General features: G+C 34.7%; 1 protein-coding gene across 2 annotated transcripts in view; it reads left to right on the forward strand.

The window, feature by feature from the left end:
- The window catches only part of PARPBP (PARP1 binding protein), an 86,710-nt gene that overhangs the window by 20,004 nt on the left and 49,943 nt on the right, over positions 1-16,763 (forward strand). Inside the window, exons 3-4 of one of the 2 annotated variants that reach the window (XM_058308632.2) lie at positions 6,504-6,737; positions 12,677-12,784. In XM_058308632.2, coding sequence (XP_058164615.1) covers positions 6,504-6,737; positions 12,677-12,784 — 342 coding nt within the window. The remainder of the gene's footprint in view (positions 1-6,503; positions 6,738-12,676; positions 12,785-16,763) is intronic. The other variant, XM_058308633.2, reaches the window with a different exon arrangement.

Genomic DNA, 16,763 nt, shown 5'->3' on the forward strand with positions numbered 1-16,763 from the left:
ATTATGCAGATGGAATACATCTTTTTCTACATCTTGTTTTTCTCACCCAACGTTGTTTTCAAGATCTCTTGAGATACTGATAGATGAAAAAATTGATCTAATTTATTCATTTTAACTCTTGTACATATTCCATTGGATGACTAATACATTTTATTCATTGATGGACTTTAAGGTTGTTTGAATGTTTTTGCTCTTACAAACAGTTCTGCATTGAAGTGTCTGTGCACTAAGAGGCTCTCTAGGGTCTATACCTAGCTGGTCATATGATAGATACATCTTTAATTTGACTTGATATGTCCCTGCTGCTCTTCAAAGTGGCTGTTAGAATTTACATTTATGTCAATAGTATATAAAGGTTCCTTTTTCTTCTCTCTCTCTTTACATGAGATATCCAACTTTATCAGAAAAAGGAAAAAAAAGCGTATTTTATTTTAATTTCCATTTTTCTGATAGCTAGAGTGTTTAAGCACCTTTTTGGATTTCTTTTTGTTTTGTTTTTCAAAGAAATTTATAATCTTAACGATTGTCTTCACATTTTATTATTACAGTCTCTTAAGCATTTACATGTTATTATTATTTTCTTTTATCAATTTAAAGTTACCCACAGTTAATGCAAGCTAATAACTACAATGACATTAAATCTACTTTAGTCAGGGCCATACTTTCCCCTTATTTTTGTTCAATCCTCAGTCTTAAGGGATTTGGGACAGTGTCCACTCTGACTGCTTCAAGCTGAGAAAGGATAGACATGTTATAGGGCAGAGGAAAGGAATTGTTTTGCTTGCAGCTGGAGATACTCTTTCCTTTGGGGATGGTGCTAGTCCATCATCATCGTTTTATTAGTTGTCCAGGACAGGCCAAAAGAACTGGAGAGTAGGAGTTGGCCGTGTATCTGTTGGGTTTCAGGGCTCAACCAGTATAGGAACAATCTGTAGGCTTTAAGTCAATGAGAAATAAACTTAACAAGTAAATTGAAAATTATAGATTCAAATAAAAGGAGGAGAAGAATAATGGTTAAGGGATTTATAAATGAATATAACTATGTTGTATTGGGGAAAAAGCTTTTCATGTATTTCCATCGGATAGAGCCCCTTGAGGAGGTTGATATTGTGTGGCTTGCTTATGGTGTCTGGATGTCCCTAGGGCCCTCAGGAGAACTTTTGTTTGAGGCTTTGTTTACTGTGGCAGTTTGTGAAATCTAGCTGAGACCTTTATAAGTATAACCTTTGGAATGACCTCCTGACTCACTTCGAAATCTCTTAACTGTAAAAACTCTTATTTATTATTTCCCTCTTTTGATCAAGGTCTTTCTCCAACTGCAACACTGATTAACACTTGGTAATAATCCTTTGGTGCCAGGGAAGCTCATCCCTGGGAGTTAATGCCCAACGTTGTGGGTGGGGGTAGGTAGTGAGTTTGTTTTTTATTGTTGTTGTTGTTTTTTGTTCTTTTTACAGAGTTTGGCCTAGAGAGAGGCCACACTTGAGAAACAGGGAGGTTTTTAGGAGATAACTCTTAGGCATTAATTATAATTAGGCTTAGTTTCATTATTAAGGGAATAAGGTTCATAGGTACAAGCATTAAGATCAAGGGCTTGACTTATTAGCCTGTTTGCTTTTATTAGTTAAGGCTTATTATATATTCCAGTGCTTTGGCTATCTTATTTGAGGAAGTAGCAGAAGTCCCCAGGAGGGGTAGTTTAATATTTTTTCTTTAGCTACTCTGAGGGCCTCTTTCTATCCAGAAAACATAACTTATGGCAACAAGGACACTTTTATATCCCATAGAAGTATGTAGATATATAACATTCAAAATTTTCAAAAGGCCCCATCTGCTGAGATTCCTGACCATGTCCCACCTTTATCCTCGTTTAAGCACCTTTTTACTTATTTGACACTTCAGGTATCCTCTTTTATAACTGATTATATTCTTTGCTTGTTTTACTATTGAATTGTTTTTGTCTCTAATTCTTTGAAAGAGTTCTATTTATATTGTAAATACTCTTCGTCACAATTGTGGGTTTCTTCCATTGTGCTCTAGTTTAAACACTTCTGCTGGATAGTCTCTGCTCTACATTATTTCACCAGCATTTATATGCCAGACTTCTCTACTGGGTCTCAGTCTGCTATTATCAAGTACTCCCTGGACATCTTTACTTTGATGTCCCATTACCATCTCCAAATCAATTTTTAAAAATAGAGCACTCTGTTTGCTGCCTTCCTATTCATTTTCTTAGTCTCAATGGTACCATTGGTGACTCAGTCACCAAAGGTAGATACTTGTGCAACATTCTTGATTCTCTTTCCAGTGCTTTCCATTGCAATGTATTACCGAGTCCTGATAATTTTACTGTCTGGTTAGTTTTAATCTGTACCTCTATAGTAGACTGAAGTAATGGGTTCCAAGGATATTGTATAAATAGAATAGGCTAGTCAAGGGCTAAACCTGGGGAACACCCACAGGAAAATAATAGGAGAGAAATTTCAGAAAGTTCTCCAAATATGTAATTTAATAGTCTGTTAATTTCTTCACCTTTTAATTAATAGTTTTTTGTGTGTGGGGGATAAAAGTTGTAGGTAATAAGAACTTTGAGCCTGATATCTGCCATAAGTTGAGGCAATTATTAAGAATCAATATTGGGAAGCGGACTTGGTCCAGTGGTTAGGGCGTCCGTCTACCACATGGGAGGTCTGCGGTTCAAACCCCAGCCCTCCTTGACCCGTGTGGAGCTGACCCATGCACAGTGCTGATGCGCGCAAGGAGTGCCATGCCACGCAGAGGTGTCCCCCACGTAGGGGATCCCCATGCGCAAGGAGTGTGCCCCATAAGGAGAGCTGCCCAGTGTGAAAGAAAGTGCAGCCTGCCCAGGAATGGCGCCGCACACACAGAGAGCTGACCCAACAAGATGATGCAACAAAAAGAAACACAGATTCCTGTGCCGCTGACAACAACAGAAGTGGACAAAGAAGAACATGCAGCAAATAGACACAGAGAACAAACAACTGGGGTGGGGGGAAAGGGGAGAGAAATAAATAAATAAATCTTAAGAAAAAAAGAATCAATATTGTATAGTGATTAAGGGCTATGGTTCTGGAATAAAACAGACTACTTTTCTAATCACTTCCTAATATTTATGTATTTATTTAATAATGTGAATTATTTTGAAAGAAGTAAATATATTTTATCAAAAAGCTAAAGTGAGATATACTCTGAGAAAAATTTAGTTCTCGTACAAATTTTGACATATTGAAATATTCATTCCAGGTCAGTTTTTCTCCAGGGTTTGTTAGTGTGGCAGTCACTCAGTTTCATTTGTGGAAAACTTTCTACTTGCTAATTCACTTAATTCACTGTGAAAGTTCAAACTCTGGGTGGGAAGGAAGAGGAGAGGTGAGTTGCAACTGAGCTTTTCACAGTGTGTGTGTGCACTCCAGGACCCGCATGTGTGATGGAGATGATGAGAGGTAGTTCTGTTTTACTTCATCTCCCCATGTCCAGAGTTAGCTCAGGCATCCTTAACTGTGCTTAGACTTTCAAGTCACTCAGCGAAATGAATGACACAGGCACATTCACAAGGAGCATACAGTAGTGAAAGGGTAGAATGGTTGTATGTATCTTTCACCTATTTTTTTTCATCCTGTATTTGAAGCTTTATTTAGGTTTTTAATTCTTTGAAGAGCTTAGGAAATGAGTCCTGTACAGTACTTGCAACTGAATTTGATTACTCTAAAATTTTTGAGTAGTTTTTACTACTGAAAATTTAACCTGTTATAGATTGATTGAGGACTGTGTAAACCATCTTCCTTATGACTTCATTAGGTGGTAAATATTTTGAACTTTTCTTTCTTCAGAATAGGCTTCATAGTTTGAATCTGTCTGGCAATTGTGTTATGTAGATTTTTTTTCTCCTTAAGTAGACTCAAGAGGTTTACAGATGTTCAGCTCAATGAAGGAGATGAATGTATGCATTTTATAACTCATGTAAAGCAATCACAGCACCCCTGGTTGATTGTGATTGTTAGTTTTGAAAATGACCTAACAGTGTTCTAACAAATAAGAGACAATTTTCAAAATTGTACATTTCTTCACCCCTCCTTTCCCAATAAACAAACATTTATTTTACTTTGAATAGGGAAAGAGAAAGGAAACTAGCATTTTAAAAATTCCCTACCACTTATCAGGTGTTATTTAATCTGTACAATTTCATTTTGTAATCAAGGAAACTAAATTGAGGGATTTCAGCATCTTACCCAAGGTCACACAGTCAATTAATGCTCTTAAATGGACCTGGTAACTTTCCTTTAACTATAAATATAAACAAAAAGTCCAGTTAATTAAAAGTATAAAGTTTATTTAAGATTTTGAATTATTATTAAAAAGCTTTGGTATAATATACAAAATACGAATGCTCTGAAAAATTTGTAATTCTTGCTTTTCTCATTTTATTCTTGTGAAATGCAATCTTTCTTATGTCCATCAGAGAATTACAGCATTGAACATTTTGAACTTCCTTCAAATATTAGCCAGCTGGCATGTTTTCCTAGCAAAACATTTTCTGATTTGACCACAGACTCTCTCAATCAGTTGTTACTGGTTTGAATAATAGAAAATGCTGTCATGGTGGGCACCTGATCATGAAAACTGATATCTGGAGTGCATTTTTATTTGGATTTAAAATGTTTTTACAATCCCAGTATAAACATTGTTAATCTAGTCAGAACCTCTTTTCACAAGATCAAGAGCTTGCATAGTTTTACTTTAACTAGTTATAGTCAAACAGTGTGAGAATAAATTGTACATTTACATTAGGCAAAATCTTAATTTATGTTTAGCATGAAGGATGTTATACTAAAATAGCCCTAGGGATTTTTGAGATAAAACAATTTAGTTTTGAAGCTGTAAACAACTGGGCTTATTTAATTTAAATACCATTTAGAAATTTTATGATGTGGAACCCTTGTGTGATTGGGAAATAAAGTATATAATGTTTGATGCAATGCTGGGAAATTACAAATCTGTCTTACATTTGGGTTATGGATGCAAGGTTTGAATGTTACAGATTTTTTTGATTGTTCGTTGAACTAGTTCCATGAAATAGAATTAAGTTTCATAATTATGATGCAACAGGTCCTTTCCCTAAGGACAATGAGTATAATTTTCTTATTTGCTTCCATGTGGATGAGTAAAGAGTTATTATTTTAAGGCAGATAGGACACCTTGTTTTAAATTTGGGTTTTAAGTAGAATATATGGCTGGTTATTGTAAAAGATATAAAGGTATATATTTAAGAGAGCTATATAGAAGGACGTGTATTATTTGGCTTTTTTTATTTCTTTCTATTACTGTTTATTGGGTAAAGATGGATGTTATATGTCAGGTCCAGTGAATTATAGTATAGTTCTACTTAAATATCCACCCATCTTTAAATGTAATTGATGGAAAGATCTTGTTGTCTGTAGAAACTACTAACATATTAAAGGAATTGAATTGTGGAAGAGAACAACATTGCATTTCACAAAACCACATAAGAATATTTTAAAAAAATATTTGTTACTCATGCTGCGTTGGAAAGGAATAATTAGAGTATTTTCCTGAAATAAGACTTGCACTTTTTGGAGGGCACCATTATTAATTTCTGGGATAGTAATGTGGGAATAGAATGTAAGCCTTTAATATGAACACTGAAAGAATTTTTTATATGGGTATCAAAGAAGAGACTTTAAACATATTGGTAACATTAGTGGATCTCTAAGCAACTTTATGTCCCTATAGCCAGATTACAATCTTTTTTTATTTCTTCTGGGAGAAATAACCAGTCAAAAAAAGATTAAAAAAAAAAAAAAAAGAATATATTTGTCTGATTAGTAACATCTGACAACTTATAGAAAGAAACCTGACTATGGCTCTTAGCACTTACTTGCTACAGTTGAGTGTGTCTATGAGCTAAGGAGAGTCAAAATTATTCTGGCCCAATATTTTGCACTGATATTTTCCTTTCTGTGGAATACTAATGATATGAAATGCAACTTTAAAAATTTTAATCTGTATAACCGTGTTTAAGACCAACGCTTGGAATAGTGTGGTATGTAATTCACTATGGCATTGATAGTTTAAAAAAAGGAATAAAAAATATATTAGCTAAAAGAACAGAATCACATATTTTCCCAATCATAGTACCTATGTACTGCCTTACTGTACCTCTTCCCTGTGTCCCTACTTTGGGTGGAAAAAATTTAGTGAACTTCAGGAAATGAGACAATGACTATATGTTTGCAAGTTATGACGTACAAACTTGCCTTAGTTGTTCATATTTTCTAAAATCATCAAAACCCTTTTCTTTTATGTCTGATTTCTATCATTATTCTCTAGCTCAACTTGGATAATCTCTTCAAACCCACAAGGATTCAACATACACTTTACTACAAAACAATTCACATTGTTCTTCCTGGCTCAGTTAAAAGTACCCAACTTTTTCTTTTTCTTTTTGTCATCATCTCTTTCAGCACAATGGAGAATTTACAGTCTTTCTCAGTGATGTCTTATTGACTTGGAAATACTTTCTACATGAGAAATTGAACTTACCACTTGAAAATATGGAAGTGATTGACCACTACGAGGAAATCAGAAAGACTTATGATGGTTTTTTGAAGAATAGTAATATGTTAGATCTGATTGATGTTTATAAAAAATGTAGGGTTTTGACTTCAAGTTGTGAAAAGGATGACAGTATATCCCCTGTAAGTATTTTTTAAAATTTCTATTTCACTAAATTTATTTTAATTGTAAGCTATTTTATCACTGCTTGTGGTAAATTGATAGTGCTTTTCATCATGTTAAGAGTGGAAAATTAAGCTACCTGAATGCTAGTCATTACTTGAAAGATATTTTGGTGGCAAATTTTGTTGCAGTTTTTTTATTATTGTTTGGCTGAAATATAAAATAGCTTTTGGCTAGATGAGAAATCTTTTGCAGATATATGATTTCTTTTTTTTTTTTTTCATATCTTTTTTATCTCCAAGACCTCAAATGTGGAAAGCAGGCATGCAACCACTGAGCTACATCTGTTCCCCTGCCTTTTTATTTTATTTTCTTGGTTTAATATGCAAATTGTTCATATGGCATTTGGTATTTGTTATATAAATCATTGCTATGATTCTTTCTTTGATTTAATAATATTAATATTTTACTGAAATGGAGCTTTTGTTTATTTAATGAGGATAGTAGTGTGCAGCAGACTTCTTGTTTTTGCACATTTGTTGCCTTATTTTTTATGGGACATAAATTTAAAAATTAAATTGAGCAGCATCCCTTGCAGTTTGGTTTTGTCTACATAGAAGACAAAACTGTTTTAGAATATATTTGGATATATCTGCACTTGTAAGTGTTGAAAATATTTTTCTTTATCTTAACATTTACTGAGTGGCAATAAATTAGTAATTAAATAGTGATAATAGCTAAATAATTATAGCTGGAATTAAAAGAAAATGTTTATTGTGTCTTTTAAGATATTCAAATACTTTATAAATATTTCCATCTGATAGTTGGGAACAGTGTTTTGGGTACTTATAATTGAAACCTCCATAGCAGTAGTTTAAAAAAAATAGAAATTTATTTATTTCTTCCATAAAAAATGCCTAAAGGTAAGCAACCCTGGACTGGTATGTTAACTCCATGGTCTTGAGAGATCCAGGCCTTTCCTGTCATTCTCCTCTACTGTCTTAATTCTTGGTCACTACCTTAAAAATTTTCTTATAGTCCAATACAACTGTTGGAGTTCCAAATATTATATTGGCATTCCTTACACAGGAAGTAGTGAGAGAACAGCCTTCCACATCCCTTTCCTTTTAAGGAGACATAGCCCTTTTACTTCCATCTCATTGCCCGAAACGTAGCCACATGGTCACACAAAGCTTCTAGGGACGGAGGAGGGGATATATTCTTTATTCTGGGTAATAACATGCCAGAATAAAAACAAAAGCTGATATACTTCTGGAAGAAAGGGGAGGAAGGAGAGAGGAAGGAAAGGGAGGATGGATATTGGTAGGCAGCTTGCTGTCTGTGCCTCATTGTGAAACCTTTGCTTTATCATAACTTACTCAAAACACATATGTGAATATGTGCACACCCACACAGGCACTGCCACACTTAGAGATAGCTACTTGTGAGCACAGATAGTTTCTTTTATTTCTCCTTATCAACATTTCATTTCCTTGCCTACTAGAGATGATTTTTCCCTTTATTTTTAATTAATTAATTAATATTACTTTATTTTAATTAATTTCCCTCCCCTCCCCCAGATTATTCTCTTGTCTGAATGCTCGTTGTTTGCTGCCCTCTTTCCAAGAGGTACTGGGAACTGAACCCGGGACCTCCCACATGGGAGGTGAATGCCAGACGGACCGAAGCTTTAGATTACGTAAATGTTACATTGAAAATATAGGGGATTCCCATATACCGCACACACTCCCCTTCCCACACTTTCCCCCATTAATATCAACTTTTACAAGTGTGGTACATTTGTTACAGTTGATGAACACATATTGAAACATTGCTATTAACCATGGTCTATAGTTTACATTATGGTTTACATTTTGCACCACACAATTTTATAGGTTTTGACAAAATGTATAATAGCCTATATTCATCATTGTAGTATCATGCAGAAAAATTCCATGTCCCCAAAATTCCCCTAATTTCCCTCTTCCTCCCCTCAGGTGATCACTCTCTTTATATCAATGTTACAAGTTCTTCCATTACTAGAATAATAATAAGTCTACTTTGGTTCATAGTTGTACTTCCCCATTATATTTGTGCATTCCTTAGTCTTGAGGATTTGGGAATGGTGATGCCTACTCTGCTTCCGATTGAGAGGGTTTTAGATCCCATGGGGCAGGTGGATGGAACTGTCTTGCTTACAGTTGTAGATACTCTGTTTTTTGGGATAGGTGTTGTCCATCATCATCCTTTTGTTAGTTGCCCTGGGTAAGTCTGATGAACTGGAAAGTAGGTCTTGGCTGCAACTCTGCTGAGATTCAGAACTCAACTGGCATATGAACAGTTGGAAGATTTAAGTTTCTGGGACATATATTTAATGGGTATAGCGCTAATTATAGGTTCAAATGAAAGGGGCCGCAGAACCATGTGTGGGAAAATAATAATTGAGTCTAACTCTGTTACTTTGGGGAGATAGGTTAACATATATTAGAGGGTGAGGCCCACTGATGGGGTGTCTATTTCCTTGGTTTGTCAGCCCTGCCTGTAGTGTCTAGATGTCTGTAGAACCTTCAGGAGTACCCCTGCTTGAGACACTGTTTACTGTGGCATTCAGTGACATCCTCATGAGATGTGCTTAAGTATAACCACCGGAATGAGCTCCCTACTCACTTTGAAGTCTCTTAGCCATAAAAACTAACTCGTACTTAATATTTCCCCCTTTTGCTCTAGATCTTTTTTTCCAAATGCATTTTAGTTGGCACTTGGTAATAATCCCTTGGTGCCAGGGAGGCTCATCCTTAGGAGTCATGTCCCAGTCTGGGGGGAAGGCAGTGGGTTTATATGCTAAATTTGGCTTGGAGAAAGTCCACATTTGAGCAAGAAGGAAGCTTTCAGGAGGTAACTCTTAGACAATATGTATTTCTAGGCTAAGTTTCAATTTCACAAGAACAAAGTTCATAAATACAACTATTATTATCAAAGGTCTGTCCTTCACTAGGTGCTGCCATGTACTCTAGAGATTCTTGCCCCTCTACTAGAGAATGTAGCAGGACTTAGAGATGATTTTTTACTATTTTTCACATAGTTAATTTGGAAAGACTAATCAAACATAATATTGGGAAGTAGGAACTACAGAGATCTGCTGATAAACCAGTGAGAGTATAATCTAACTGAGGTCTTTATTTTCATGTTATTCTTTGCCCCTGTTTAAGTCTCCTACTAATTCTCCTTAGATAAGTGGATCAACTTATTGTATGAGATATATAAGAGTACACATAACGCAAAATAGATAGTTCCTTAAATAGCATTATTTGAGGTAATTCTCTATAGAAGACTGTCTCCAGATATCAATACCGCCCCTTTACAGAACATCAGGAATGAAAATGAAGCTGCTGAGATGGTAGTGCATGAAGTAGAAAGTTTTCTGCATTAAAATGCTAGAAGGCTAACAACTTGATATCTGATTCTTATGTTTGTTCTAGGAAAACTTCCAGTAAGGAAAAAGCATGTAGGAAAACACTTCCCTAGATCTATTTCTCAAAATTTGCTAAGTATAACCCTAACTTATCCTGAAAGTGTCTTTTAAGATATATGCCAGGAAATTCCAAACACTGCTGAATTTCATGATCTTGAATTTTCATGACCCTGATAAAGTTGTTTCTGTGTTTCTTATTTGGTGTAGCCTAAATAAGGCAGAAATTGTGAGGCACTGAGTAAAGTTAAGACCAGGGGATTCTGGGAACATGGTATTTTGAACTCTACTTCCATTCCCTTTACTTCCTGCTTTATACTTCCTCTCCTGAGGAAGATAGATGCTGGGCCTGTGGGTATCTGGGAACAAGTAAGATCTTGATTGTAATGGGAGTGTAAGTAGAGAGAATAGGTGCAGGGCTTACTTTTTCAGGTACTGGGCAGTATCTAGAGGACAACTTTGGAGTCTGGGGTGAGGAGCAGAGATGATAGATCATGAGAAGAACTCAGCAGTCCTCAGAGATCTGTGATTCTTCTGGGGAAGAGCAATAAATGCCCTCTCTGAGAATGCTAAGATTCCCTGATCCTTAAGAAGCCAAAAGTAGATGAATGGATAGTCTTACTCTTTTTCCTGTTGGGGAGGTTTAGGAAAATAGAAAAAGACTCTTTCTTGGCCTGAGCAGGTGATGGGCAGCCTGTTTGCTTCTATACTGCTGGTCCATAGCTGTAGATACTATTTCAGTTTCCATTATTTACAGGACTTTCATTACTTTTGGTACCTCAGCAGTCAAAGCTGAACCTGCCCCAAAGAGCCAATAAAGAAAAACAATAAACTATAAGGGGTTCCAGAAGCTAAAGAAAGATGAGTCAGCCAACAAGCACACATACTCAACAAAACAGACCTGCTAGAGGGAAATGGCCACAACCTGAATAAAAAAATTAATGAAGTACTTAAGGATAAGAGGATATTCAAGGAGAGCTCCTATATAAGACTTTCTAGATCTTAAAAAAAAAAAAAAGGAGAGAAAAGATTTCCCAATGCAGTGGTAGATTAATTCAGATCTATATTAGTGTCCTGAACTACAAGCAACATAAATATTTAAAGCATAGAGAAAAGAATAGAAAGATATGAAGAAATCATGAGGGAAAAATTAAGAGACTGGGAGGTTAGTTCTAGAAGACAACATGTAAATGATAGAATCCCAAAAGGAGAAAAAGGAACAGATGAAGAAGAGATGAAATAATAGAATATTTCCCCTAGCTGGAAAGAAATCTGAATTTGCTGCTTCAGAGTCTTTACCACTCATAAGCAAAGACACATACTTAGGTACATCTTGGTAAAATGCCTGAACTCTTAAGGATAAGGATAAATTTTACTAATTTCCTTGCAGAAAGAACAAGTTACTTAAAAAGAACAAATAATTAAGTAGCATGTTCCAAACTCCTGAAAGAAGATAGTGACCTAAGATTTCACTCCAACCAAGGTATCATTTATACATCAGGTCAAGGAAGGATTTGTGAGGATATACAACTATTTGCAAATATATAGGGAATGTCATTCTCATATCCCATGTGAGGAATTTACTTTTCAAAAGACCCTAATAATTAAACAACAGATGAACTGGGACTGATATTTATATATAGGAAGATGTAGTGAGCAAGGAAACTTGGAATGTGAGTGTGTATGTATATATAGTTAGAAAATTATATCTGTTATGAACAACAAAATCCTAGGCTTTCTGGTTTTTTCTTTTCTTTTTTAATGGTTAACTTGATGAGCTCTTCATGGGGCTTTGTTAATGCAGTTTGTACCTCTCATTCAGGTTTACTCATCATGTGTATATATATTTGAGATCCCTTAGAATAAAAGTAATAATATGGAGATGTTGCGTAGTGGGGCAAGATGAAAGCAAATGTCTGTTTATAAATTATCTTTTCATGGAAACTTAATTTTGTTTGAAATATTGTGTTGCTTAGAATACCAGATTTGCTTATACACATTCCAAAGTGAAGCATTTATTGAGGGTTTTATACAGAGTTAGAGGATTTTACTATCACCTCTTCATTAATCATTTTAAATATTTTTATTAATTTTCCTAAAATCACTTATTCTAGTTAGATTCTGAGTTATTAACAAACAGATGATAAAAATTTTCCCTGACTCACTTTTATTTTAGGTAAGACTTTTCTCTGTATATCATTATCTTCCATAAAATAAAAGTTTCACTAAATTTCCAAAGTCTTTAAGCTTATAAAATTCTATGAGTATTGGTATCATTGGAAACAGATTGAAATATTTTGTTTTGAAGCTTAATTCCATGTAAAATTATTGACTCCAACCACTTGTTAGTTAATATGCTATTTATTGGATCATCAGTGGCACTAAGTGGAGCTAGGTGTGAAATTGTTTTTCTTTTTTTTACTTTGTTGTGTGAAATATTTTTGATCGTTAGTATGGCAACTTCTTAGTAATACCCTGTATTTCCTACAGATTCAACTACGGGATTTTCTGTCTGGCAGACAGTATGCAGTAGGTGATGAAACTGATCTTTATGTACCGACATCACCAACAAGTAAACATAACAAGGATAATGAAAAGGTACTGATAAATTGAGTAAATTAAAGCAGGGTATTATCCCTTTCAAATCAGTACATGAATTTAAGGATACATTAGAGTTACTAATGGGTGTTTTTTAAAAAATAAGGTTTCAATTTGTTTAAACCTATTTTGTAAAGGAGAATATATTGAAAACTGGCAAGAGACTAATAATAATTATTTTCTTCATAGTTTTGGGCTAAGGTAACAAGCACTGAGCAGAAATAGCTATTATTCTAAGTACCAGAAAAAAATTTAAAGTCCCAGTGCCAAAGTTCTTTGAAATTTTGTATTAGGTAAACTTTACAGTTCCTGTTTGAAGTGGTTGGTTCTTGGGAGAATATGTACCATTGAAGCATTTATGTGCCTTTTAATGCAATGAATGGTATAACTAATGTATAAAGAGTTTTGAGGGAAGCGGATTTGGCCCAATGGTTAGGGCGTCGGCTTACCACATGGGAGGTCCATGGTTCAATCCCAGGGCCTCCTGACCCATGTGGTGAGTGGGCCCACGTGCAGTGCTGATGCGTGCAAGGAGTGCCCTGCCATGTAGTGGTGTCCTCCGCGTAGGGGAGCCTCACGTGCAAGGAGTGCACCCCGTAAGGAGAGCTGCCCAGTGCGAAAAAAGTGCAGCCTGCCCAGGAGTGGTGCCACACACAGAGAGCTGATGCAGCAAGATGACGCAACAAAAAGAGACATAGATTCCCCATGCCTCTGACAAGAATACAGGCGGACACAAAAGAACACACAGCGAATGGACACAGAGAGCAGACAACGGGGGGTGAGGAAGGGGGAAGGGGAGTGAAATTTAAATAAATAAATCTAAAAAAAATGTTTTGATAAGAGTTTCTCTTGCAAACAAACCACAGAAAAGTAGCATCAAGTACAGGTTTGGTCTAACATAAGTTACCTTCTGCTGAACCTAATTAAATGCAGTAAACCCACACCATCGATGGGAGTTATGTTTATGAAAGTTTTCATGGTTAATAAAACCACCATTGATAAAATCAAAATTTAATAAAGAGTATTGGACAAAGCATTAACATTTCATTTTACCTATTCTTAAACATGGTATGTAAAAGGTTTATAGTGTAACTACTTCCAAAACCAAGCGATCCAGTACATAATTGCAGATATATTTTGGTCACCAAATGTGCCTATTAAGGCACACCAGAGTCTTCAAGGGAATGAGTTTGAAAAGTAATTGTTTTGTTTCCTTGTTTTATTTTGCCTTATTTTATTTCATTTTATTTATTTTTGCTAAGATGCTAAATTATTGTTTTAGAAATTCTGAAGTAATGAAGGGAAAAATGGAATGAAGTTCCAAAAAGAAAATCATGAGTCAAGTAAAAAGCTCCACCAATGAATTAGTTCTCATCCAACTTTTCTGTCATTACATGTAAGCATTTATGCTTTAGTCAGGGTTCTCTAGGGAAACAGAATCAACACGAGATAACTGTCAATAGTAAGAGATTTTGTAAGAGTCTCTCACATGACCGTGGGGATGCACAAGTCCAGGTTCTACAGGCAGGCTGCAAACCAGGGGCTCCGATAAAAGTCCAATGAAGGTCCTTGATGAGTTTCTGGGAGACATTGGCTGTCCGGACATGAGCTGGGTGATTCTCTCTGCTGGAATTAATTCCCCTTTTAAGGAATTCAACTGATTGCATAAAGCATCACTCATTGCTGATGGCAGTCTCCCTGATTGATATAAATGTAATCAGCTATCTATGCAGTAAAGTCACTGGTGACTAAAGTCCATAAATGTCCTTGTATTACAATTAACTCAGTGTTTGTCTTCCAAACAACTGGGCACAATTACCTGGAAGAGTTGACACATTAGGCTAATCATCACAATTTATATATTAATGAAGAAAGTAAGAATATCTATATAAATCGTTAATCTTCTCAATTTAGAAAAACTGACTTGAAACTGAAGTTGAAATCTGCATCTCAGTAATAATCCAGGGATAGGAAAAGAAACTTGGAATTGTCAGAAAGTTAAAATAAAATTGTCCAGCTTCTAAGCAAATGTTACAAATACTTTGTGGCATGGATTATTAAACAAATAAATAGAACACTATCCTTAGTTTTGGTATCTGGGTAAAAGCTTCAATCTTGTGGAGTTTTTCAATTTAGGCCCTTGCTTCAGGATATGACAACTGTACTTATGTGGACTGCTTTTCCAGGGAGCCTCTTTAAAACCCACTTGTAAATACTAGAGCAGGGAAACCATAACTGCCGTGTTATCTGACCATAATGATAGGAATATATTTCAACTGTAGCCATGAGTTAAAAGAAACACTCTAGCTGTAAGGATTCCAAGATGTTTTTCCCTGATGTTTGCCCAGCATCACAGAAGGATAGGAATTTGCCAACCTGAAAGAGCAAGCTGTAGATGTGTGAGTTAGGCCCTAGTTTTGTACCCAACAAAGATGAGGTAAATCCGTACCAGTAAATCTTTATTATTTTTGATAGCAGAAGGCCAGTGCAACAGAGACTACATTCAATTAAAAGTAGATAAAGTAGAAAATGAAGTTTCTGATTATAATGTGAATGCCATTTGCTTTGCTCTGATTTTTGGCCTCTTGTGTTACTCTTCCCAAATGTCAAAAAGATGAAGAAGAGATTCATATGTTTTAGACAGACTGTTGTAGTGTAAGTTAAAATGGAAACTTTTGTATTTTAGATTTGCATGTAATTTTGCTGTGACTTATGTGAAAGGAAAAGATAAAAAGACATTTGAAATATAAGCAGAAAATTCTGTTTTACCTTATTTTATAAAACTTTAAGACATATCTTAAAGATGATTATCATTTGGCTGTACCTTCGAATGCTTTATTTTATAAGGCAATGTAGTTAAAAATATGAGGGCTTATTTGATCCCTAGGTAAGTTTTTATTAGTAGTACCAATTTTGAAATACTTATGAGGACTAAATACATGTGTTAATTTCTCTTTCAGTAATCATTTAACAAAAATTGATTGAGAACTTTTTTACTAATCATTTAAAAATATAAATTGATTGTCTGCAATAATGCCAGTCATTACTTTAGGCCCTAACCTTTTCCTCTCCATTGTGGTATTTTTAAAATTGACCCTGACTTCCTCCCATGTTTCAAGAACTGTTTTTCATGTGAAAATTTAAATAACCCAAAAGCATGTTATCTTTAAAATTGCTTGTAAGATTTATAATGAACTGGAGACTTGCTTAATAATTATCTAAGAGGACTCCTAATGATCTGTAATTATTTACTGCTATATTTTTACTCTTTTTTTAGTGCTTCAGAATTTAAAATGTGATTAGACTACGAAGAATTTGAATTTCAATAAGGGAAATATTTTCTTAGAGTTTACAGTTGATGGACTGTGTCTGTAAATATCAGTAACCGGAGGATTTATGGATATCATCCATTTGGAGAGTGAGTTAAGTTTAGAATTTTTAAGTCCATTTATCGAAGGAAACAGGCAAGAAGATTTCAAGTGAAAAGTCTAGGAGCAACATATAAGAATTAGAAACAGATGTAAATTCCAGAGCATGTGGGGGGGAGTGGAAGCAGTTAAGTTTGAGAACAGGAAGAGAATTCTATATAGAGAATTTAATTTTGATGAAATTTATCAATTTTTTTAATGGATTATTTTTTGCTTAATTACAGGTTGTGAAGATTTTGTCCTATGTTTTCTTCTAAATGTTTTACAGTTTTATGTTTCACATTTAGATCCATGCTCCATTTTACTTTAATTTTTATAAAAAAATTCAGTTTATTTATAATTTATATTAATTTATATGATTATATTTATTTATATAATTTATTTTTATAAAATAATTTATAAAAAATATTTTATAAAAAAATAAGACTTCAGTTAAGGCTCTTTTTTTTAATGAATGTGGATGACCAATTGCTCTGATACCAATTATTGAAAATATCCTCATCTTATGCACCTTTGCCTAAAAATTAAATGGGTAATAACTGTGTGGGTCT

The sequence above is a fragment of the Dasypus novemcinctus genome, chromosome 12 (assembly GCF_030445035.2).
Source record: "Dasypus novemcinctus isolate mDasNov1 chromosome 12, mDasNov1.1.hap2, whole genome shotgun sequence".
Lineage (NCBI taxonomy): Eukaryota > Metazoa > Chordata > Mammalia > Cingulata > Dasypodidae > Dasypus > Dasypus novemcinctus.